The sequence below is a fragment of the Megalobrama amblycephala genome, linkage group LG6 (genome assembly GCF_018812025.1).
Source record: "Megalobrama amblycephala isolate DHTTF-2021 linkage group LG6, ASM1881202v1, whole genome shotgun sequence".
NCBI classification, from domain to species: domain Eukaryota; kingdom Metazoa; phylum Chordata; class Actinopteri; order Cypriniformes; family Xenocyprididae; genus Megalobrama; species Megalobrama amblycephala.
Window position 1 is genome coordinate 43720352 of NC_063049.1, and position 27151 is coordinate 43747502.

The following is a 27151-nucleotide window of genomic DNA, read 5'->3' on the forward strand; positions in this document are numbered from 1 at the left end:
AGATAAAAGTCAAAATATTACATAGTCATAATTTTGACATTTGGTCAGTTATGAAATAAAAGCCAAAATTATTACAAAAAATCGTAATGTCATAATTATGAGATTTAAAAAGCCTTTTTATGTCTTCAGTGTCACATGATCCTTCAGAAATCATTCTGATATGATGATTTGCTGCTCAAGAAACATTTCTGATTATTAGCAATGTTGAAAATGTCATGAAAGTCGAAAATTATGACATAAAAGTCAAAATATTACATAGATTATAAAATATGACATTTTGACTGAAAATTATGACAGAATTATGGCATACTTAGTCCTTATGGGATTAAAAAGTTGTGTTTATGTGATAAAAGTCCAAATTATGACATAAAACCAAAATATTAGATAAGTCATAATTTTGACATTTGATCAATTGTGAGATAAAAGTCAAAATTATTACAAAAAACTGTAATGCCAATTATGAGATAAAAATCAAAATTATGCCACAAAATTCAAAGTATCACATACTAAGTCATAATTTTGACTTTTTATGTCAATTATGACAAAAAAATTGAAATAATGACAGTCATAATTATGGCATACTTAATCATTATGGGATTAAAAAGTATTTCTGTCATAATTTTGACTTTTTAAGTCACGATTTCAGCCTTTTATGTCACAATTTCAATTTTGTATGTCATAATTTTGACTCTAATGTCATAATTATGATATAAAACGTCCAAATTATGACAATCATAATTATGGCATATCATAATATCATAATTATGGCTTACTTAGTCATTATGAGTATTTAGTATAGCATACAATGTAAAATAGCTGTTTTCTATGTGAATATCTAGTAAAGTGTAATTTATTCCTGTGATCAAAGCTGAATTTTCAGCATCATTACTCCAGTCTTCAGTGTCACATGATCCTTCAGAAATCATTCTGATATGATGATTTGCTGCTCAAGAAACATTTATGATTATTATCAATGTTGAAATGTTGTGCTGCTTCAGATTTGTGTTGTTCAGACAGATGTTTCTCATTTAAACTTCAGAAGGAAAAAACTACTGAAGTGGGTTTGATTCACTGAAATTGATTCATGAACATGTTCATTCACATCATCACTCATAAATGTTCACTGAAATTGAAACTGCTGTTCATGACTGTGTTATATTGGTGAATATAAATGAAAATGACTAAATATGATTCATGTGTTCATTTAGTGAAGAAATCATGAGTGCTTGATTATTCAAACTAGATATTTTTTACTGTATTTTACTTCTTACATAAAACATTTTGAATCTAGCTTACAGTAAACAGAAAGCATATAATTAAAGGATATTTTTCTCCAGTCAGAGGGAGTGTCATATGAGTCAGTCACTGTAAAGTTGCTGTGCAATAATGTATTCTATAAACACTAGATTAATACATTGACGAATATTAAAGTATACAGTATTTGGCCTCAAGAAGTTCAAAACAATCAAAATGAAAGTATGGTAACACTTTCTATGAAGAGCATGCTTATAATGAATTATAGCTCCATTTATACTTATTCATTACTATTTTATAAACATATTTATAAAGAATTATTAAGACCTATATTGCATTATAAGAACAGTTAAAGATACATTTATATTATTTTTATAATTACTTATAAGTCATGCATTTTCCTTTTCAATGCATGTTCATAATTCATTATACACTGATTTATAAGTATTAATTAGTCCGTCATATGGTTCCATGAATGTATTTATAAAGATGCAGCTTGCATTGCTATAATGTTACATTATAGTTAAAATGACTTTTATTGAGATTTATTTGTCAAATTAGTGAATATATTGTTATTAATAGCCATTTTGTGTTCTTATAAATACTTATTGTGAGTAATAATAGTTACTAATCTCTATAAATACATTGAGTAAAGTGAAAACACAGGATTTCCTAAATCAAATGTTAAGAAATCACAAATATGTGCTCAGTGTACATTTTAAGCTTACTTGTAAATGTAACTAATGAACAACAATTTCTGTAATGAAATAAAAAAAACGGAAATCGTTTATACAAACAGTTGAAAAAAGTATATTTTTTTAATGTTACATACTAGCAAAACACTGCAACAATATTTTTAAAGTATAATTCCAAACTGCTATAAACAATACCATGCAAATGGCTGAGGAGATATTGAGTTTAACAAATCAAAATGACCATTCATGACCTCTAATGCAAACTTTAATCATTAAAGACATAATGACTAGCTGAAACAGCAAACAAGTGTCTCTGGAACTATTTTGTGATCATTTATAAATCAGTGTATAATGAATTATGATCATGCACACTGAAAAAGCAAACGCATGGCTTATAATATAAATGTATCTATAACTGCTCTTATAATGCAGTATAGGTCTTAATGAGTCTTTATAGAATAGTAATACTTATAAATAAGTATAAATGTGGCTATAAATCATTATAAGCATGGTCTTCATAGAAAGTGTTAGCGAAACATGTTTTTGAAAGTGTTTTAGAGAAGTGTGAAGCTGCAGCAGCTCCATCAGCATCAACAGAAGAAGAAATTCATTCTTGTCCGATCACACACTCGCTGGTTGTTCGTTGATGTGATTCCTGAAGCTGTGGAGACACGCAGGAGAACAGCACAGGAACATGACGGGGACGAACTGAAGGCCAAACGCACCGTGAACGGGACGGATGAGCTTGAGACCCGGGCCGAACATGGGTCCCGAACAAGCGTCACACACACCAGCTCTGAGAACACACACACAAGCATTATATAGTACCTTCTTCCAACAAGTCAGACTAGATCACAAACTTTACACAAGTATGAAGCAGGTTCTTGTGCTGCTCAATATCTGCAGTTCAACAGGCTTAAAATAGTTATCCTATCAAGTAATAAAAAAAAGATTACCTGCGCAGGACGAGTTGTGCGGCGGGCGGCAGGTGTGTGCAGGTGAGTGTGTGTGCGAGTGTGTGTGCGGCCGTGTGCAGCAGCGTCTGAGGAGAGTTACAGCTGTTCTCGCTCCACAGTAATGCGTGTGTGTAATTCCCAGACAGCCGGAGCTCCGACACGGACACACGCAGCAGACCGGCGGGAAGAGCCGCTAACTGATTCCCTTCAACGTTCAGAGACCTCAGAGACCTGAACACACACACACACACACACACACACACACTGAATGAACACAACCACAAACTGCACTTTTATAGAATACTGAGTGAATTCTATTAATAAGGTCTGTTCACATCGAGGATGATAACTATAACGATAACACTTTAATAATCGTTGTAATGCTATGAGAGTAGCAGAGTTCACACCACAACTATAATGATAATGACACGGAGGAACAATATTGTTGGAATCACTTTCAGAACGATTTTTTCCAGCTGATGAACGATAAAAACATTGACAGCCAATCAGAATCCATCCTGCTTAAAGAGCTTGAGTGTTTAAATAGACAGACAAAACTGCAGCGCGCTTAAAATAAACAACAATATTGTCCGCTGGTGTCGTTATAGTTACCATAATACTTATTGCTATAGTTAAATTTGTCACTATAGTTATCGCTATTTTTGGTAGTTATTGCTATAGTTATAGCTATAGCTATTGTTTTCGTTAGTTATTGTTATAGTTAACACTATAGTTATAGCTATTGTTTTCGTTAGTTATAGCTATAGTTATAGCTATTGTTTTCGTTAGTTATTGTTATAGTTAACACTATAGTTATAGCTATTGTTTTCGTTAGTTATAGCTATAGTTATAGTGATAGTTTTCATTAGTTATTGCTATAGTTATAGCTATAGCGATTGTTTTCATTAGTTATAGCTATAGTTATAGCGACTGTTTTCGTTAGTTATAGCTATAGTTATAGCTATTGTTTTCGTTAGTTATAGCTATAGTTATAGCTATTGTTTTCATTAGTTATAGCTATAGTTATAGCGACTGTTTTCGTTAGTTATTGTTATAGTTAACACTATAGTTATAGCTATTGTTTTCGTTAGTTATAGCTATAGTTATAGCGATAGTTTTCGTTAGTTATTGTTATAGTAAACACTATAGTTATAGCTATTGTTTTCGTTAGTTATAGCTATAGTTATAGTGATAGTTTTCATTAGTTATAGCTATAGTTATAGCTATATCGATTGTTTTCATTAGTTATAGCTATAGTTATAGCGACTGTTTTCGTTAGTTATAGCTATAGTTATAGCGACTGTTTTCGTTAGTTATTGTTATAGTTAACACTATAGTTATAGCTATTGTTTTCGTTAGTTATAGCTATAGTTATAGCGATAGTTTTCGTTAGTTATTGCTATAGTTATAGCTATAGCGATTGTTTTCGTTAGTTATAGCTATAGTTATAGCGACTGTTTTCGTTAGTTATTGTTATAGTTAACACTATAGTTATAGCTATTGTTTTCGTTAGTTATAGCTATAGTTATAGCTATTGTTTTCGTTAGTTATAGCTATAGTTATAGCGATAGTTTTCATTAGTTATTGTTATAGTTAACACTATAGTTATAGCTATTGTTTTCGTTAGTTATAGCTATAGTTATAGCGATAGTTTTTGTTAGTTATTGTTATAGTTAACACTATAGTTATAGCTATTGTTTTCATTAGTTATAGCTATAGTTATAGCGATAGTTTTTGTTAGTTATTGTTATAGTTAACACTATAGTTATAGCTATTGTTTTCATTAGTTATAGCTATAGTTATAGCTATTGTTTTCATTAGTTATAGCTATAGTTATAGCGATAGTTTTTGTTAGTTATTGTTATAGTTAACACTATAGTTATAGCTATTGTTTTCATTAGTTATAGCTATAGTTATAGCTATTGTTTTCGTTAGTTATAGCTATAGTTATAGCTATTGTTTTCATTAGTTATAGCTATAGTTATAGCGATAGTTTTCATTAGTTATTGTTATAGTTAACACTATAGTTATAGCTATTGTTTTCATTAGTTATAACTATAGTTATAGCGATAGTTTTCGTTAGTTATTGTTATAGTTAACACTATAGTTATAGCTATTGTTTTCGTTAGTTATAGCTATAGTTATAGCTATTGTTTTCGTTAGTTATAGCTATAGTTATAGCTATTGTTTTCGTTAGTTATAGCTATAGTTATAGCGATTGTTTTCGTTAGTTATTGTTATAGTTAACACTATAGTTATAGCTATTGTTTTCGTTAGTTATAGCTATAGTTATAGCTATTGTTTTCGTTAGTTATAGCTATAGTTATAGCGATAGTTTTCGTTAGTTATTGTTATAGTTAACACTATAGTTATAGCTATAGCGTTTGTTTTCGTTAGTTATTGTTATAGTTAACACTATAGTTATAGCTATTGTTTTAGTTAGTTATAGCTATAGTTATGGTGATAGTTTTCATTAGTTATAGCTATAGTTATAGCGATAGTTTTCGTTAGTTATTGTTATAGTTAACACTATAGTTATAGCTATTGTTTTCATTAGTTATAGCTATAGTTATAACGATTGTTTTCGTTAGTTATTGTTATAGTTAACACTATAGTTATAGCTATTGTTTTCGTTAGTTATAGCTATAGTTATAGCGATAGTTTTCGTTAGTTATTGTTATAGTTAACACTATAGTTATAGCTATAGTGATTGTTTTCGTTAGTTATTGTTATAGTTAACACTATAGTTATAGCTATTGTTTTCGTTAGTTATAGCTATAGTTATGCCGATAGTTTTCATTAGTTATAGCTATAGTTATAGCGATAGTTTTCGTTAGTTATTGTTATAGTTAACACTATAGTTATAGCTATTGTTTTCGTTAGTTATAGCTATAGTTATAGCTATTGTTTTCGTTAGTTATAGCTATAGTTATAGCTATTGTTTTTGTTAGTTATAGCTATAGTTATAGTGATAGTTTTCGTTAGTTATTGTTATAGTTAACACTATAGTTATAGCTATTGTTTTCGTTAGTTATAGCTATAGTTATAGCGATAGTTTTCGTTAGTTATTGTTATAGTTAACACTATAGTTATAGCTATAGTGATTGTTTTCGTTAGTTATTGTTATAGTTAACACTATAGTTATAGCTATTGTTTTCGTTAGTTATAGCTATAGTTATGGCGATAGTTTTCATTAGTTATAGCTATAGTTACAGCGATAGTTTTCGTTAGTTATTGTTATAGTTAACACTATAGTTATAGCTATTGTTTTCGTTAGTTATAGCTATAGTTATAGCTATTGTTTTCGTTAGTTATAGCTATAGTTATAGCTATTGTTTTCGTTAGTTATAGCTATAGTTATAGCGATAGTTTTCATTAGTTATTGTTATAGTTAACACTATAGTTATAGCTATTGTTTTCATTAGTTATAGCTATAGTTATAGCGATAGTTTTTGTTAGTTATTGTTATAGTTAACACTAGTTATAGCTATTGTTTTCATTAGTTATAGCTATAGTTATAGCGATAGTTTTCATTAGTTATTGTTATAGTTAACACTATAGTTATAGCTATTGTTTTCATTAGTTATAGCTATAGTTATAGCTATTGTTTTCATTAGTTATAGCTATAGTTATAGCGATAGTTTTCGTTAGTTATTGTTATAGTTAACACTATAGTTATAGCTATTGTTTTCATTAGTTATAGCTATAGTTATGGCGATAGTTTTCATTAGTTATTGTTATAGTTAACACTATAGTTATAGCTATTGTTTTCATTAGTTATAGCTATAGTTATAGCGATAGTTTTCGTTAGTTATTGTTATAGTTAACACTATAGTTATAGCTATAGTGATTGTTTTCGTTAGTTATTGTTATAGTTAACACTATAGTTATAGCTATTGTTTTCGTTAGTTATAGCTATAGTTATGGCGATAGTTTTCATTAGTTATAGCTATAGTTATAGCGATAGTTTTCGTTAGTTATTGTTATAGTTAACACTATAGTTATAGCTATTGTTTTCGTTAGTTATAGCTATAGTTATAGCTATTGTTTTCGTTAGTTATAGCTATAGTTATAGCGATAGTTTTCGTTAGTTATTGTTATAGTTAACACTATAGTTATAGCTATAATTTTTGTTACTTATCGTTGTAGTTATTGCTAAAGTTACAGCTATAATTTTCGTTAGTTATCATTATAGTCATCGCTATAGTTAATGCTATAGTTATAGCTATTGTTTTCGTTAGTTATAGCTATAGTTATAGCTATTGTTTTCGTTAGTTATAGCTATAGTTATAGCGATAGTTTTCGTTAGTTATTGTTATAGTTAACACTATAGTTATAGCTATAATTTTTGTTACTTATCGTTGTAGTTATTGCTAAAGTTACAGCTATCATTTTCGTTAGTTATCATTATAGTCATCGCTATAGTTAATGCTATAGTTATAGCTATTGTTTTCGTTAGTTATTGCTATAGTTATTGTTATATTTATCATTACAGTTATCACTATAGTTATCGCTATAGTTTTCGCTACAGTTATTGTTACATTTATCATTATAGTTATCGTTGTAGTGGTAGCTATAGTTTTTGTTAGTTATCGTTATAGTTATTGCTATAGCTATTGCTATAGTTATAGCTATAGTTTTCATTATAGTTATCGCTATAGTTATTGTTACATTTATAGTTATGGTTATCATCATAGCTATATTTTTTTATTAATTACATTTATTGCTATAGTTATTGTTACATTTATTATAGTTATCACCACAGATACTGCTACAGTTATTGCTATCGTTATCATTATAGTTATTGTTCGTTATCATTATAGTAGTATTTATTGGTTATTTTTTAGTATTACGTGATTGTTAATAATGAAGGTTGACCTGAGGTGTCTGACGTCACTGCTGAGGGATCTGAGGAGATTATAGGACACGTCCAGATGCTGCAGACAGGGCAGAGAGTACAGCCTACACACACACACACACACACACACAGAAAGAGATATAAAGTGTCTAGCCGAGTGCTGAAACTGCATTATGAGGCAACAAACAGAACGATGCAAAGAACCATCATGATACTCAGCGCCACTGGAAATAACAGAAAAAAAGTGTAAAATTGAAAATGCGATATAGCCTGTTAACTTCAGTGTCATTTTTGCACGCTTTATTTATTGCACTTTTAGTAATCATCTTAAATTAGTAATCATATAAAAGCATAAACACTCAAAATTAAAAACTCAAAACAGTAAAGTAAACTTCCATAACTTTTTTCCACTTTCATTTTTTAAGTGCTTTCACTTCCCTAAAAAAGAGGCCAACCTTTATAAAGCATTCATGAATCACATGTTAAATTTAAAATATCATTATATTAAAGATCTTTTTACAGTAACAAGGATCTAATTAAAATAGCTGAGAACTATAAAAACACTATGTATCACAGTAATGAGGATTCTGGAGGAAAATGTGTTTATTGTCATGGAAATATTGTCAGAATGCAAAACATCTGAAGGGTCCTTAGATGGGCTTCCTTTTGTGTAATTTGTGTGTGTGTGTGTGTGTGTGTGTGTGTGTGTGTGTGTGTGTGTGTGTGTGTGTGTGTGTGTGTGTGTGTGTTTCTCTCACTGGTTGGGCAGCTGTGTGATCTTGCAGAAGGAGACGACCAGCGTCTGGAGCTTGTGGAGTTTGTTGATTTGAGCGGGAAGCTCCTCTATGGGGTTATTCCTCATCTTCAGCACCTGCAGCTGATGAAGATCACACACCTGAGAGAGGAAGACGAGGGACGTCACACATGATCTGAATCATGACAGGAAACAGAACAAATGAAATTGAAGCACCTCCTGAGGAACGTGTGTGAGGTCATTGAAGGACAGGTTCAGATACTGGAGACGCTCAGACAGTGACGTCACGTCAGGAAGATCACGGATGAAATGAGCCTGTGGGAAAACACAATCATAATCTCATTATTATTATTAATCACAGTTAGACACGTCCACCGGTGGATTATTACTTTTACTGATATTACTTTTTCAATAAACAGCTACATTTATGATTAGAATAATCAATGATAATGCTTCCATTTACACTTACAGTTACAGTTAATAGTTTTGGAAAACAATGTGTGCACATATTCACACTTATTTCTCATAAGTATAAATATAAACACCAAAATGAAGCTAATATTAACCCAAGACATCATCACACTCAACAAACACAATTACAGATATGACTACAAACAGTTCCTTAAATTGCAAATAAAAATAAAGGAGGTGAAAGAGAAGTGCACATGCTCTTCTTCCCCTTTTAATCAGAATGTTTCATTTCCTAAAGAGACAAAAAAGATCTTTGTGTGGATGCAGAAGCTTCGCCTACAGAAGATCTGTTGTCCACACGGCAGGACTGAAGACATGGAGCTCTGAGAACAGAATCTCTGTTGACCTGGACAGAGGAACTCAGGTCTGACTCATCACTGAACTGAGGGGCGAGTGATGACGGAACCGACCGCATACGATTACGAAGCTGGTCTGAACTGGTTTCAGCTTCAAAGGCACCATAACATCACGTCCAATGAGCTAACTGAGCTTAAGTCACAACCAAATATGTCACAAATATGACTGCAATCCCGTCCAACAGGAAACATTCTGGCAAGGATTTAGTTGAACGTTTATCTAACGTTTTTTTAAAATGTTACAACTTGTTTTAGAATGTTCAGAGAAATTCAAAAGTAACATTCTCATAATGAAAAAATGGAATGCACAATGATGAAATGGAATGTTCCCTTATTGTTTTTAAAATATTTCAATAAACTGGACGTTTTGAACATTCAGAGAACATTCAGAATTAATGTTTTCATAACTTAATGTTAGCAAAATGCAGTGGTGAACAGTAATGACCTTTGTTACTTTACTTAAGTAAATTTTTCAAGTATTTTACTGGAGTATTTTTATTCTGAGGAACATTTACTTCATGCTTAAGGTGTTAGTTCACCCAAAAATGAAAATTCTGTCATTAATTACTCACCCTCATGCCGTTCCACACCCGTAAGACCTTCGTTCATCTTCAGAACACAAATTAAGATATTTTTGATGAAATCCGATGGCTCAGTGAGGCCTGCATAGACAGCAAGATAATTAAAATATGTCTGATTTAAATATGTCTTTAGTAGCTTTCTGGGCATCTGAAAGTGTTAATTATCTTGCTGTCAATGCAGGCCTCACTGAGCCATCGGATTTCATCAAAAATATCTTAATTTGTGTTCTGAAGATGAATGAAGGTCTAACAGGTGTGGAACGACATGAGGGTGAGTAATAAACACACAACAAAGGGGGCGGGGCCATGTTGGGCTGCTTTAGAGAAGAGGAAGAGTTGTTGTAGTAGAGTGTTGTTGTCATGCCGTCATTTTACGCTGCACTGCTTCACAAACGAGGGTCAATTCAACACAAAAGATGAACATGACGACACATGCTAGTGGATAAGTTGAATCAACTCCACAGCAACTACATAAATTTATCCACTAACCATTCAGAAACGTCTAAAAGTTGTAACTTCTTCCTGAGTCTCTCCATCAGTGTCGACTCCGGTTTGAACAATGTAAGGCTGAACACTTTCGTCATTTTGGCTGCGTGAGATTCTCCAGCTTTGTTGTTGTTGAGCTGTTAAAGCTCCGCCCTCTTCTGGAAAGGGGGCGGGAGCAGCAGCTCATTTGCATTTAAAGGGACACACACAAAAACGGCGTGTTTTTGCTCACGCCCAAATAGGCTATAATAAATGATCTGTGGGGGATTTTGAGCTGAAACTTCACAGACACATTCTGGAGACACCAGAGACTTATATTACATCTTGTGAAAGGGGCATAATAGGTCCCGTTTGATACTTTAGTACACTAAAAATCAAGTACTTTTGTACTTTTACTTGATTTGTGTAGTTTGTATTTTTGTTAGCTGTGACGTTTAGTTCCCAGTACAAAATGTCAGAGTTCTGGTCTTCTGATGTTACTGGTTGGAGATCATCAGGTTTCAAGGGCCTGATGTGGAGTCACACACACCTTGAAGCTGAGGCTCGTTCCTCCTCGTGTGAGGCAGTCGAGGACGTTCAGCTCAGACGCGCTGATGACGTCACACTCTCCTCCGCAGCGGAACGGCGAGCGAGAGCGACGGGAGCCCTGGAAGTGTTTGCTGGTCACCGCGTTCAGAAGAACTTCATGTGCTGTGAAAGATGAGAATCAGAGACTCAGGAGGTGAATAGTTCCACAAAACCTTCCACAAAAATATGAATCAGAACTGTTTCTTGAGCAGCAAATCAGCATATCAGAATGATTTCTGAAGGATCATGTGACACTGAAGTATGTATTCTTGCCTGTGCGTTCAGTCCGTCGCTCTGCTGACGTCCACAGCTGATCCACTGATTGATCTTCAGACGGTCGACACACTCCAGAATTACTCCTGAAAGAGTTTCGTGCTTGTGCTTCTATCTGAACCACGGCTGCTAACTCTGAACACACACAGGTTTTGCTCACTTCTGGGTACAAAATATGGTTAAGTAGGTACACACACACACCACTGACTGTTTCAAAGTGTGTATTACCGCATATGATCTGTCTCTGAGGGATCCTGCGTGCGACCGGCGGCAGACCCTCGCAGCTCAGCGTCTGATTGGCTATTTCACACTGCCGGCCTCTGTGCAGCTCCGACAGGAACAAATGCAGCAGCTTTTTGTAGTTACGGCTGGACAGCACCATCTTCCTCAGCTCGTCCAGTGACCCGCGGCCCGACCGGCCGACCTGCAGGAAGTCATTGAGGCAGAAGAGGTCAGGAGTCGGCGACCCGTGGGCGTGCGCTGAGGCTGATGAGGGAAACCTCTGAGGATTCTGGGTAATGTGCCAACACGACACGTTACACAATCCTCAAGATAAGTTTGTGGACTGCAAACGGACTCGCGCGTTCCTGGTCTAGAAACACAGAGATGACATCATCATATTCATATTGTTATAATAACAGTGAAATCACTCAGATGGAATAATGTAGATATCAAATTAAAACTCTTATATTTGAGCTTCTTCTTTGTCTACACTAAAAATACAGCTAGGAGTGAATTTAAGATTTATTTTTTTAAATGGCATATAAATTTCCATCCATTTGAATTACACAATTTAGCATAACCAATCTAATAAACTTAAATCATGGCATAGTTTATTATCAACTACTGAATCTATTTAAATAATCAGATTTTCGAATCTGATTCGAATCTGACGAACGTTCTATTAATGTTACTAGAATAACGTTTTTGATATGACATTTCCAGAACATTAGCCAAAGTTCTGAGAACGTTCCCGGTTGGCGGGAATGATCACATGATGCCATGTGTAAATATAATAAATATATGACGAGTCACCTGTGGTTCTGGGCGCAGGCGGTGTGCTGTAGTGTGCTGTCTTTATAGGGGGCAGGGGTCTTCTCAACAGCTTCATTTCTGATCAGTGTCTATGAACATCAGCGATAAACATGTACAAGACACATTTCACCTCAGAAACAACAGAAATAAGACGGATGCAGATGAAGATATGTTGCATAAAGAAAATGAAGCCCTTTTCAGGACTATTAATATTTTTTGGCAGCAGTATATGTATATATAGTGCAACAAATACTAATGCAGAAATATTTACATTTTAAATATATTATTTATTAATTTTGCATTACAGTAAAGAGAAATCAAGCGTCATGAAAATAATCTCATGGCATTGTTATTTATTATTAATATTGTTATATAAGGATCAAACTGCAAATGTCCTGCTAAATAAAGTTCTGAAATAGCGAAACCTAAGACACATCGTTCATATACTGATCGCGTTTTAAAGCCATATAAACCATCTATTAGTTTATACTTAAACCTGATCAACCTTTAATCACTGTATGTTTCATTTTCTCCGTTATTCGCTGATTTCTGCAAACTTTAAACCATGAAAACACCAGAAAACTCACCAGAGATCCGCATCTGAGTCTCTAGCAACCGCCCTAGCAACCGCCTGTCAAACTCACGGCGCGCGTAAAGATCAAAGCCGCTTTGTGACATTTTCGTGTGTGACGTCACCTGCCGCTTTCATGCGCGTTCAAGCAATTTGCATTCTAACTTCAGTTTTCATACTCTAGTAAAGCGCGTTTGACTCGTGTTTGAGAGTGACACTGTATTCCCAGCTAAAAAATATGTTCTAAACATGTTTTTTTCCCCAACTTTATATTTTCAAGGAAACAGAAGTAAAAACAGAACTTAGTATAACAGACGTTTGGACACACATACATCCATACATAAGTCAAACAGTTTTAAATGTAAATCAAATCATACCAGAGAGCTTTTCCTGATCCCATGAACACAATCCATTTTTTCCTCAGTGTTGCAAATATTTATCAGCTTGCTTGCTGATTTCATCTAAGATATCATGTATTAGGGCAGGTTCACACTGAATGTTAGCCTACTGAATAAAAAAATTAAATAGGTAATTGCGACGTTTTATCTCACAATTCTGACTTTTTTCTTGCAAATGCAAGTTTACATCTCGCAATTCTTACTTTTTAAAGTCTTTTTTTCTTAGAATTGGACTTTATAACTCGCAATTGTGTTTTTATCTCACAATTCTGAGAAAAAATTCTTTATATCTTTAAGTTTATATCTTGCAATTCTGACTTTATATCTCGCAATTGCGACTTTATATTAGAATTTATTTTGCAGTTACATCAAAAAATCAATGTGATTACATAATGTACGTTACTTGTAAAGCATTACTTGTTACATCAGAAAAGTAATCTGATTACATAACGCACATCAAAAAGTAATCTGATTACGTTATGCATGTTACCTCTAATGTGTTACTTTATGTAATCAGATTACTTTTTCATGTAATGAGTAAAGTAACGCATGTAACGAGTAAAGTAAAGTAACGCATGTAACGTTATGCATGTTACCTCTAATGTGTTACTTTATGTAATCAGATTACTTTTTCATGTAATGAGTAAAGTCACGCATGTAACGAGTAAAGTAAAGTAAAGTAAAGTAACGCATGTAACGAGTAAAGTAATGCATTACAGGTAACGTGCATAAGGTAATCATTACTTTTTCATGTAACGAGTAAAGTATCGCATGTAATGAATAAAGGAACACATTACAGGTAATATGCATAAGGTAATCAGATTACTTTTTCATGTAACAAGTAAAGTAACACAGTGCAGGTAACATGCATAAGGTAATCAGATTACTTTTTTATGTAACGAGTAATGCGTTACCTGTAATGCGTTACTTTACTTGTTACATGAAAAAGTAATGATTACCTTATGCATGTTACCTGTAATGTGTTACTTTACTCGTTACATGCGTTACTTTACTCATTACATGAAAAAGTAATCTGATTACGTTATGCATGTTACCTCTAATGTGTTACTTCATGTAATCAGATTACTTTTTCATGTAATGAGAAAAGTAACGCATGTAACGAGTAAAGTAAAGTAAAGTAAAGTAACGCATGTAACGAGTAAAGTAATGCATTACAGGTAACATGCATAAGGTAATCATTACTTTTTCATGTAACGAGTAAAGTAATGCATGTAATGTTATGCATGTTACCTCTAATGTGTTACTTTATGTAATCAGATTACTTTTTCATGTAATGAGAAAAGTAACGCATGTAACGAGTAAAGTAAAGTAAAGTAAAGTAAAGCATGTAACGACTAAAGTAATGCATTACAGGTAACATGCATAAGGTAATCATTACTTTTTCATGTAACGAGTAAAGTAACGCGTGTAATGAATAAAGGAACACATTACAGGTAATATGCATAAGGTAATCAGATTACTTTTTTATGTAACGAGTAATGCGTTACCTGTAATGTGTTACTTTACTCATTACATGAAAAAGTAATCTGATTACCTTATGCATGTTACCTGTAATGCGTTACAAACCATAAACGCATACTGTCCACTCAAGTGGACATCTGAAAAATCTCTTTGTAAAATATGTGTAAACAAAAATTTTAAATCTTGTTTTTCATGCCCTTAGAGCAATAAAACATTCCTGTCTGAGGTTGTCATAATTCATGAAAGGGTTAAAAAGGTTAGTGGAACATCCAATGAAAAGTTTCAGAAAAAAAACATTCCATCAATAATGTTTTTGTTTTAACGTTTTATTAAAGACCAGATAACTTAAAACGAATGTTCTATTAATGTTACTGGAAGAACGTTTTTTTCTTAACTTTGAGAGAACCTTGCCTGTACAGAACATTCTCTGTTAGATGGGTTATTTCTGGGGGTAAATCAAAATATTAACCTCAGCATTGTTAAATCTCAGAACAGTGTCAGAAATCCATCATGTTTGATACTGTGTGCAGAAGTCAAGCATTTTACCTTATAAAGACATAGACCTTCTGTGTTCCTGTTTCGTTTGTGGTGCAGGACGCTGTATGACACTTCCTTCCTCTCACATTTGAATAGAGTTACAGCAGCAGCCAGAAACTCACCAGAGACAGATACATCATCAAGTCCACCATCCATCTGTAGGTAAGAGATGCACAACACAGTCTGCATTTGTCTGTAGAGTGAGAGAAAATCCAGAACTGATGAAATTAGAAACAGCCTGATCCTTTCAGATCTTGATCACATGATGTGTACTGAACATATAACAGCTTTAGATGATGATTGTGCATGTTTGTGCTTCATGCATTAGATTCTTTACCTCTCAACAGTTACTCCACAGATTTTAGTTGAATATTAATATTATTTATATATAAATATTATTCAATATTAAGGGAACGTTCTGGCAAGTTATGAGCAAATGTTCATCCAGTAACATTAATAGAACGTCATCTGGTCTGTAATTATGTTCTCAAAACGTTAGCACAAAAACATTATTTATAAATGTTTTGTGGAACATTGTAGTTGAACGTTTGTCATTTTTTAAATGTTACTTCTAGTTTCGGAATGTTCAGAGAACATTCAAAAGTAACGTTCCATGATGTTTTCAAAATGTAATGTTCCATTAATGTTCGCATAAGCAACCTTCAGAGAACATTCAGAAATAACGTTTCCATAACTTCAATGCAAAATGTTCTTAAAATATATTTTTGTTAGCTGGGAATACAGTCGAGCTCAAACATTTGAGAGTGAAAAGGCTTATATTTGCCATTGCCATTTAATTGAATAACTTTGATTGTCCAATGCACATGATATTACCAGCATGGCAGCATGAGAAATTCATTTTCATTAGATTTTGAATCGCAGTTTTCAGTTTCAGACCCTGCTGTGTGTCTTAATCATGATTGTGGCTGTTTGCATGAAGCGTTGGGGGATTTTTGAGCCTTTGGTGTAATCTGAAGCAGAAGTGAAGCTTTGCTCTGCTGTTAAATTGAAACAGGAAACTGTGGTTTAGCTGTGCAACAAGTGCATGAAGTTACAGATCATTCTCAAGCATCTGTGCTCCATCTTACATCTCAGTAAAAGGCCATAAAGTTTTATTCACACCTTTGCAAAGTCAAAGTGTGGAATGGTGCAGCAGCAGAATCGATTACATCATCTATTTCTAGGCTGAGCTAAAACAAATGCAGAATGAACATTTGAAAGAGGAAGATCAGAGCACATGTGGAAGGCAGACATTTTGAAATGATACTGAAATAAGCAATAGTTGTTCCATTGCTCAAGTCAAAGAAAAAGACAATAAAGTTACTGCATAAATTTAGAATGAGCAAGTGTTAATAAAAATGTTTATATCCATGTTACTTCACAGTGCATTAACTAATGTTAATCCTAAAAATGTATTAATAAATGCAAAACTGAGATGCTGAGTTAGTTCATGTTAACAAATGAAAGCTTATTGTAAAGTGTGACCAAAACAGTTTTCAGTGAAACATGATGCTCAGATTTGTGCTGATAAAAAGCAGTTATCGTTGTCATGAAGATGCAAATGTGCAGCCGACATCACTTTAAACAGAGCAATTATTTGCATGTTAAATGCAGTGATAATGAGCGTCCTTTTCATAGAATTTGCATGAATAAAACACAAACGAGCCCCTCTTCGTTATCCACACAACTACATGTGTTTAGTTTTGTTACAAGAAAGAAATGTATAGGCTGTTTTCTGGAGATTTAAACTCACAGCGAACAGGGAACGTTCTCAGAACGTTCTGGCAAGGTTCTCTCAAAGTTATGAACAAACGTTCTTCCTGTAACGTTAATAGAATGTTTGTTCAGAGAGAATAGACATTTTTTTAAATGTAACAACTTGTTTTGGAATGTCCAGAGAACATTCAAATGTAACATTCTCATAATGTGTGCAAAATGGAATGTTCCATTAACTTTCTCATAACCAGTGTTGGGGAAAGTTACTTTTAAAAGTAATGCATTACAATATTGCGTTACTCCCTAAAAAGTGCGTTACATTACTTTTACATTACTTTTTCTCACCTGGGCTGGGCTTGCTTGTTTTTTAATAACAAAAAAGTTCTATTTTTGGCAAATGTTAAGGCCCTTTCACACCAAAAGTGAAATGAATAAGCCTCAGGTTGTAGGAAATGCATATTTACGCCTGTACAATAGAAGGCGCAACTCAAACAAACCTTTCAGCTTTCAGCTTAAAGAAGAAGAGGATACAGGAGAAGGAAGTTAAAGTAATTTTTGCTCATTAGTATGGTTGAATTAGATCATTGAAGGTCAGCAGCAAAGACATTGGATAATAAAGTGAGATTAAATACATAAAGTATATTTGTGTAATTTAATATAGTTAATAATTAAAGGTTTGCATGCAATTCTGCGAATGCATTTCACTGTTTTTTATTCATTTTGAGGAATACTGAATGTTTTCATGCAAGTGAGATGAGTAAATGCATGTTCACATTTAGTCTAGAACTACAGTACCCATCGTGTTCACACAGCACACACAACTTTATTTCTCTCAACATGAGCACAGGAGAGCTGTCAGTCAATAAATATGAAAAAATAACTTCGATATTTTGTTGTAAATTGAAAAAGTAATGCGTTACTTTACTAGTTACTTGTAATGTGTCACCACCAACACTGCTCATATCTAAGAAAATGTTTTTAAAACATTTTAAAAAAAACTGGAATGTTCAGAGAACATTCATAAATAATGCTTAATGGGAACATTAGCAAAACGTAAAGCTTGATCATGAGGTGAAGTAGCTTGAGGCACATTTAAAACCATGAGCTTCAAACCTCCTCCATGATTACTGACATCCTGCTGACGTTCAGAGGACTCATTTCACACCTTCAGAAGCAGGAAGTCAGTTCTGCTGATGTTTCATTCGATTGTTTATCTATGCATAACTGCTGTAAACGTACTGCAACGTTCGCTGCCATTGCTCAAAGTCACAATAACCATGTATACTTCTCATCCGGATACTATGATTATGCTCTGCTGAGCTGTATTTTTAAATTTCTCCTCCTAAAACCACATGTTGTTACTCAAAAACCAGAAAAAGCAGCCACTTCCTGTGTGAAAGGTCTTGCACAAGGCTCTGGATGGCATGTTCACATCTTCAGACCACGTCGTTACAAAAGCCAACGTTGAATGACGTTTTTTTTAGTTAAAAGGTCATCTAACATTGTTTAAATGTCACTACTTGTTTCAGAATGTTCAGAAAACATTCAAAAGTAACATTCCCATCATGTTTGCAAAATGGAACGTTCCATTAATGTTCGCATAACCAAAGAACATTTAAAATACTGGATGTTTTGATTGTTCAGAGAACTTTCAGAAATAACGTTTTCATAACTTAATGGGAACGTTGACAAAAAGTTTTTAGAAAATATTTTTGTAAACAGAGGATTGTTTCTTCTCAAACAGCACAATTTCACTTCATCACAGACACATCTCGTTGTTCTCCATCAGTGGAGAGACACAAGCGGAAGGTGTTTGTGTATCACCTGCTTCAAACACACTCTCGCTCTTGTTCACAGGTGATCTATTGTGACAGTGAAAGATGGCGGGCACATCACACATCGCAGGGGACGAGATGGAGGAACTGAGAGAGGCCTTCAGCAAAGTCGGTGAGTGAAGAGCCAAATCCCTTTACATTCAGATGCAGTGTAAAGATGGAGCAGATTTAACTGGATCATAATGTGTTGCAAATCTGATTCCTCTTTACACTTCTGGTTCCTCTGCAATTTTATTAGTAATCCTTTTTAGTACTTTTGAGGGCCCCAAATAATTGGACCAAGTTTCTTAACAAAAATAATAGTACTTTTTAAAAAAATAAATAAATGAAATTTGCATTTATTGCACCAAAACCTTTTGAATGATTCATGAAAAGTTATGTTCAATAGACTGATTCAATCCAATAACTGTTTTTCAATGATTCAGTTTATTCAACTGATTTAAACAAGTGTTGTTTGTGTTAACTAAAACTAAAAACTATTAAAAATATTTTTTATTAATTGAAATAAAGCTGAAATAAAATGTAAAAATTTGAAACAAAAAAACAAATGAAAAACTTGCAATTGAAATTGAAATATAATTACTAAAACTGAAATAAAAATAAATAAAAACATAACAAAATTACTAAAACAAACAAAAATTAAAATGACTGAAAAAAAAAAAAGCTAATTCAAATTACTATCATAGTATATAAAAAATGCTAAAATAACACTAATTAAAACCTATCTAAATCTACTTTTGAGAAATTTTGAACGATTCATTTTTAAAGAATCAGTTCATTAGAGTGAATCGGACTACACTGGTCATGAAACAACTGAAATAAATAAGTTTAATTAGTAAAATGACTAAAACTGAAATAAAAATCAATTAAAGCTAAATAGAAATATAAACAAAAACAAATGAAAATGGCAAAATGACTGAAATTAAAATGAAAACTGAAAATATAAAATAAAAGCTCATTAAAAATAGTAAAAAAAAATACTATAATAGAATATAAATAATACTAAAACAACACTGATTCAAACCAATCTGAATCAACATTTGAGATATTTTGAGTCTTTTTGAGTGATTCATTAAAAGAATCAGTTCATTAGAGTGATTCGGACTACACTGGTCACGAAACAACTGAAATAAATAAGTTTATGTAGTAAAATTACTAAAACTGAAAAATAAATTAAAGCAAAGTAAACAAATGAAAATGGTAAAATGACTAAAAGAAATTAAAATGAAAACTGAAAATGTAAAAATAAAAGTTAATTAAAAAAAAAAAATCCTATAAAATAATATAAATAATACTAAAACCAATCTAAATCTACATTTGAGTCAGAACTACATTTGTGAATCAATTCAGACTACACTGGTCATGCTGTATATTTGCTGTTACGCTACTGTGCAGTGGGACTGACCTTTGACCTTTTCTTGAAGATGTGGACGGTAACGGTTACATCAGCACAGACGAGCTGAACGACCTCTTCAAAGCAGCCAACCTCCCACTGCCAGGATACCGCATCCGCGAGATCGTACAGGAGCTCAGCAGGACCATGGACCTCAACCAGGACGGAAAGATCACCTTTGATGAGTTTGCCAAGGTCAGGTCAAAGGTCAAAGGTCACCTCTCTATCAGATGGGAGAGAAAACCAAAAGCCCCTTATATAATATTTGCATTTATTCATTTTGCAGATGCCTTTATCTAATACAACTTATAATAATATATGAATTTAAATGATTTTAAGTCGTTCTGAGACCGTAGCTGAGAACTGTCACCTGTCCAGTCATCCTAAAGGTCGTCCGTGTGCATCTTTCTCAGGTGGTTCATGACTTGAAGAGCTCAGAAGTGGCCAAGACCTTCCGTAAAGCCATTAATAAGAAGGAGGGAATCTGTTCAGTGGCTGGAACCTCGGAACAGTCTGGAACGCAGCACTCGTACTCCGGTGAGTCAAAACACATCAGACACTGAGACTAGAGATGCAGAAATAATACAAAAATAACAATACTAACAGCATTACATGCAAGATCCTTCGATAATGGTGATGCTGTGTGTGTGTGTGTGCAGAGGAGGAGAAAGTGGCTTTTGTGAACTGGGTCAATAAAGCCTTGGAGAAAGATCCGGATTGCCAGCACGTCCTTCCCATGGATCCCAGCTCCAACGATCTGTTCACAGCAGTGGGAGACGGCATCGTACTCTGGTACCTGCAGCACAAACCCAGCTAACATTCTCTGAACGTTCTGGCAAGGTTCTCTTAGAGTTATGAACAAACATTCTTCTGGTAACATTAATAGAATGTTTGTTCTAAGTTTTCTGGTCTTTAATAATGTTCTCAAAATGTTACAAAAACATCTATACATCATTCATGGAATGTTTTTTAAAAGTTACTTGTTTCGGAATGTTAATAGAACATTCAAAAGTAACATTCAAATGAAGTTTGGAAAATGGAATGTTCCCTTAAGGGTCACGAAACCAAGAAAAAACACTTTTAAAACGTAAAAAAAAAATGTATGAATGTTTTCATAACTTAATGTGCATATCAGCGAAATGTTCTCAGAACATATTTTTGTTAGCTGGGAAAGAACATACATATGGAAGCTTGTTTGCACCACTAAATAAAAAATAAAAAAGGTAATAGATACTTTTTATTTCACAATTCTGACTTTATATCTCACAATTCCGACTTTATATCTCACAATTCTGACTTTATAACTCACAATTCTGACTTTATATCTCATAATTCTGACTTTATATCTCATAATTCTGACTTCATATCTCATAATTCTGCCTTTATATCTCACAATTCTGCCTTTATATCTCATAATTCTGACTTTATAACTCACAATTCTGACTTTATATCTCGCAATTCTGACTTTATAACTCACAATTCTGACTTTATATCTCACAATTCTGCCTTTATATCTCATAATTCTGACTTTATATCTCGCAATTCTGACTTTATATCTCGCAATTCTGACTTTATAACTCACAATTCTGACTTTATATCTCGCAATTCTGACTTTATAACTCACAATTCTGACTTTATATCTCATAATTCTGACTTTATATCTCGCAATTCTGACTTTATAACTCACAATTCTGACTTTATATCTCACAATTCTGACTTTATATCACGCAATTCTGACTTTATCTGACAATTCCGGCTTTATATCTCACAATTCCAGCTTTATATCTCACAATTCTGACTTTATAACTCACAATTCTGACTTTATATCTCACAATTCTGCCTTTATATCTCATAATTCTGACTTTATATCTCGCAATTCTGACTTTATATCTCGCAATTCTGACTTTATAACTCACAATTCTGACTTTATATCTCGCAATTCTGACTTTATAACTCACAATTCTGACTTTATATCTCATAATTCTGACTTTATATCTCGCAATTCTGACTTTATAACTCACAATTCTGACTTTATATCTCACAATTCTGACTTTATATCTCGCAATTCTGACTTTATAACTCACAATTCTGACTTTATATCTCGCAATTCTGACTTTATAACTCACAATTCTGACTTTATATCTCATAATTCTGACTTTATATCTCGCAATTCTGACTTTATATCTCACAATTCCAGCTTTATATCTCACAATTCTGCCTTTATATCTCATAATTCTGACTTTATATCTGACTTTATATCTCGCAATTCTGACTTTATAACTCACAATTCTGACTTTATATCTCGCAATTCAATTCTGACTTTATATCTCGCACTCGCAATTCTGACTTTATATCTCGCAATTCTGATATCTCACAATTCTGACTTTATATCACGCAATTCTGACTTTATAACTCATAATTCTGACTTTATATCACGCAATTCTGACTTTATAACTCATAATTCTGACTTTATATCTCGCAATTCTGACTTTATATCTCGCAATTCTGACTTTATAACTCTCACAATTCTTTATATTTATATCACGCAATTCTGACTTTATATCTCACAATTCTGCAATTCTGACTTTATATCTCGCAATTCTGACTTTATATCTCGCAATTCTGACTTTATCTGACTTTATATCTCGCAATTCTGACTTTATAACTCACAATTCTGACTTTATATCTCATAATTCTGACTTTATATCTCGCAATTCTGCCTTTATAACTCACAATTCTGACATTCTCTTTATATCTCACAATTCTGACTTTATATCACGCAATTCTGACTTTATCTGACAATTCCGGCTTTATAACTCACAATTCTGACTTTATATCTCGCAATTCTGACTTTATAACTCACAATTCTGACTTGATATCTCATAATTCTGACTTTATATCTCGCAATTCTGACTTTATAACTCACAATTCTGACTTTATATCTCACAATTCTGATTTTATATCTCGCAATTCCGACTTTATAACTCACAATTCTGACTTTATATCTCACAATTCTGCCTTTATATCTCACAATTCTGACTTTATATCTCACAATTCTGACTTTATATCTCATAATTCTGACTTTATATCTCGCAATTCTGACTTTATAACTCACAATTCTGACTTTATATCTCGCAATTCTGACTTTATAACTCACAATTCTGACTTTATATCTCATAATTCTGACTTTATATCTCGCAATTCTGACTTTATAACTCACAATTCTGACTTTATATCTCACAATTCTGATTTTATATCTCGCAATTCCGACTTCATCTGACAATTCCGGCTTTATATCTCACAATTCCAGCTTTATATCTCGCAATTCTGCCTTTATATCTCACAATTCTGACTTTATATCTCACAATTCCAGCTTTATATCTCGCAATTCTGCCTTTATATCTCACTCTGACTTTAATTCACAATGATTTTATATCTCGCAATTATATCTGACAATTCCGGCTTTATATCTCATTCCAGCTTTATATCTCACAATTCTGACTTTATATCTCGCAATTCTGACTTTATAACTCACAATTCTGACTTTATAACTCACAATTCCGACTTTATAACTCACAATTCCGACTTTATATCTCACAATTCTGACTTTATATCTCACTCACAATTCCGACTTTATAACTCACAATTCCGACTTTATATCTCGCAATTCTGACTTTATAACTCACAATTCTGACTTTATATCTCACAATTCCGACTTTATAACTCACAATTCCGACTTTATATCGCAATCGCTTTAATTCGCAATTCTGACTTTATAACTCACAATTCTGACTTTATAACTCACAATTCCGACTTTATAACTCACAATTCCGACTTTATATCTCACTTTAAACTCATAATTCTGACTTTATAACTCACAATTCTGACTTTATATCTCATAATTCTGACTTTATAACTCACAATTCCGACTTTATATCTCGCAATTCTGACTTTATAACTCACAATTCTGACTTTATAACTCACAATTCCGACTTTATAACTCACAATTCCGACTTTATATCTCACAATTCCGACTTTATATCTCACAATTCTGACTTTATATCTCGCAATTCTGACTTTATATCTCAGTTCTGACTTTATAACTCGCAATTCTGACTTTATAACTTCACAATTCTGACTTTATGGGCCCTATTTTAACGATCTAAATGCAAAGTGTAAAGCGCACGGCGCAGGTGCACTCAGGGCGTGTCCAAATCCACTTTTGCTATTTTAATGACGGAAAAACGGTCCGTGCGCCGGGGCGCATTTTTGAAATGGGTTGTCCCTATTCTCTTAATGAGTAATGGGCGTAACGTTCAATAAACCAATCAGAGTCATCTCCCATTCCCTTTAAGAGCGAGATGCGCTCGCGCCATGGCGGATTGCTATTTACATGGCGTACACGCGATGAGTCAGTTAATATATATGTGTGTGTATTGGCACGATTGTTCAATTAATTAGCCAATTTCGTTCATCATTATAAGTAGTAATAGGCTGAATTGAAAATAGGTAGCCTAATTCTAATACACGCAATGACTATTCACCATTACATTTTTATATTTATGTACACAATAATATTCTTTTACACTGTAATCCTTTTGTTTTTAATATTTGGCATGTTTGTGTGATGCGCATCCCTGTGTGTAATAAGCAAAGTCAACGCGCACTGTGGACACGCCCAGAGGCGCAGTTTCTACCAACGCACTCTAACAAAAAAATATTGCGCCATTGACTTTAGACTTTAGACCAGGTTTGAGTTGGTCTATAGCGCAGTCTATTTTCAGCTCCTTAAAATAGCAATGCGCCGGCAATGCGCCTGAACACACCTCTTTTTTAGACCAGCACGCCCATGGGCGCACTAACTGGCGCAAATGCATTTACTAATTTAAGGACGTGGCGCTGAACGGGAAAATGCGAACGGCGCCGGACGCAAACTAGCAAACACACTTGCGCTGCGCCTTACGTCGCATTGCGCCGGGTGTATTATAGGGCCCTATATCTTGCAATTCTGAGAAAAAAAAACTGAATTGTGAGATAAAAAGTCGCAATTAACTTTATATTTTTTATTTCATGGTGGAAACAAGCTTCCATACATACATGTTCAGTATTTCAGTAGTCAGAAATAAGGTAAATATTACTCTTTGCAGTAAAATGATCAACTTGTCTGTGGCGGACACTATCGACGAGAGAACCATCAATAAGAAGAAGCTCACGCCCTTCACTATCCAGGTGAGTTGACGAACGCTCATTCCTGATTGGGTGGTTTGTTTCATACACTGCTGTGATGGGATTTTAATGCTCATGTTCATGTTTGAATGTTCAGGAAAATCTGAACCTCGCGCTGAACTCCGCCTCTGCTATTGGCTGCCATGTGGTGAACATTGGAGCAGAGGACCTGAAAGAGGGCAGGCAGCATTTAGTGCTGGGACTCTTGTGGCAAGTCATCAAAATTGGCCTGTTTGCTGACATTGAAATTAGTAGAAACGAAGGTACAAATTACTACAAAATAATCACACACACACACGGCCAACATGAGCTGCTGCTACAGCATGTTTGTCCAGCTAACAATTTTCAGGATGTTCTGGGAATGTTAGTTTTTGGTTTTTAAGTTATTCATGAAAGTTTTCTTTAGAGATAGAATGTTCTTTCTAGGTTTGCAGAACATTAGGCTGTATTTCTGCACAGAAAATGACACTTGTGGCAATCTAATGAATGACATTCAGACATTATAAGTGTCCACATACTGAATGTTTCTCCGTTGAGTCACATGATTGTGTGTGTGTGTGTAGCTCTGATCGCACTGCTCAGGGATGGAGAGAGTCTGGAGGATCTGGTCAAACTGTCTCCTGAGGAGCTGCTGCTGCGCTGGGCAAACTACCACCTGGAGGAGGCCGGATGTCCCAAAATTAACAACTTCAGCTCAGATATTAAGGTACAGTAGGAGCAAAATCACAATGATCTATCTATCTATCTATCTATCTATCTATCTACCTATCTATCTATCTATCTATCTATCTATCTATCTATCTATCTATCATTTATTCCATCCATCCATCCACCCATCTATCCGTTTGTCATTTATTCCACCCATCCATCTCTCATTTATTCATCCATCCATCCATCCATCCATCTCTCATTTATTCCATCCATCCATCTCTCATTTATTCATCCATCCATCCTTCCATCCATCTCTCATTTATTCCATCCATCCATCCATCCATCCATCCATCTCTCATTTATTCCATCCATCCATCCATCCATCTCTCATTTATTCCATCCATCCATCCATCCTTCCATCCATCTCTCATTCATCCATCTTTCCATCCATCCATCCTTCCATTCATCCATCTCTCATTTATTCCATCCATCCATCCATCCATCCATCCATCCATCCATCCATCCATCTCTCATTTATTCCATCCATCCTTCCATCCATCTCATTTATTCCATCCATCCATCCATCCATCCATCCATCCATCTCTCATTTATTCCATCCATCCTTCCATCCATCCATCCATCCATCTCATTTATTCCATCCATCCATCCATCTCTCATTTATTCTATCCATCCATCCTTCCATCCATCCATCCATCCATCTCATTTATTCCATCCATCCATCCATCTCTCATTTATTCTATCCATCCATCCTTCCATCCATCCATCCATCCATCCATCTCTCATTTATTCCATCCATCCATCCATCCATCCATCTCTCATTTATTCCATCCATCCTTCCATCCATCCATCCTTCCATCCATCTCATTTATTCCATCCATCCATCCATCTCTCATTTATTCCATCCATCCATCCATCCATCTCATTTATTCCATCCATCCATCCATCTCTCATTTATTCCATCCATCCATCCATCCATCTCATTTATTCCATCCATCCATCCATCCATCTCTCATTTATTCCATCCATCATCCATCC

The 27151-nt window shown here is 33.9% G+C and overlaps 2 protein-coding genes across 4 annotated transcripts in view; one reads left to right on the forward strand and one right to left on the reverse strand.

The window, feature by feature from the left end:
- Positions 1-1226: 1226 nt before the first annotated feature.
- LOC125270807 (leucine-rich repeat-containing protein 63) lies at positions 1227-15422 on the reverse strand. 2 transcript variants are annotated; one of them, XM_048194781.1, is made up of 10 exons: positions 15284-15422; positions 12287-12375; positions 11480-11843; positions 11252-11386; positions 10941-11101; positions 8734-8832; positions 8522-8658; positions 7784-7867; positions 2906-3136; positions 1227-2745 (listed from the first exon to the last, which is right to left on the reverse strand). In XM_048194781.1, the coding sequence occupies exons 3-10, from the start codon at positions 11631-11633 to the stop codon at positions 2571-2573; spliced, it is 1176 nt and encodes a 391-aa protein (XP_048050738.1). In that variant the 5' UTR covers positions 11634-11843; positions 12287-12375; positions 15284-15422; the 3' UTR covers positions 1227-2570. The 2 variants fall into 2 exon arrangements, with proteins under 2 accessions (XP_048050738.1, XP_048050737.1); XM_048194780.1 differs by lacking the exon at positions 15284-15422 and adding an exon at positions 12874-13447.
- The window catches only part of lcp1 (lymphocyte cytosolic protein 1 (L-plastin)), a 19677-nt gene continuing 7824 nt past the window's right edge, over positions 15299-27151 (forward strand). Inside the window, exons 1-8 of one of the 2 annotated variants that reach the window (XM_048194778.1) lie at positions 15299-15436; positions 18848-18937; positions 20250-20413; positions 20632-20755; positions 20878-21010; positions 25366-25447; positions 25542-25707; positions 26008-26150. In XM_048194778.1, coding sequence (XP_048050735.1) covers positions 18871-18937; positions 20250-20413; positions 20632-20755; positions 20878-21010; positions 25366-25447; positions 25542-25707; positions 26008-26150 — 879 coding nt within the window. In that variant the 5' untranslated portion in view covers positions 15299-15436; positions 18848-18870. The remainder of the gene's footprint in view (positions 15437-18847; positions 18938-20249; positions 20414-20631; positions 20756-20877; positions 21011-25365; positions 25448-25541; positions 25708-26007; positions 26151-27151) is intronic. The other variant, XM_048194779.1, reaches the window with a different exon arrangement.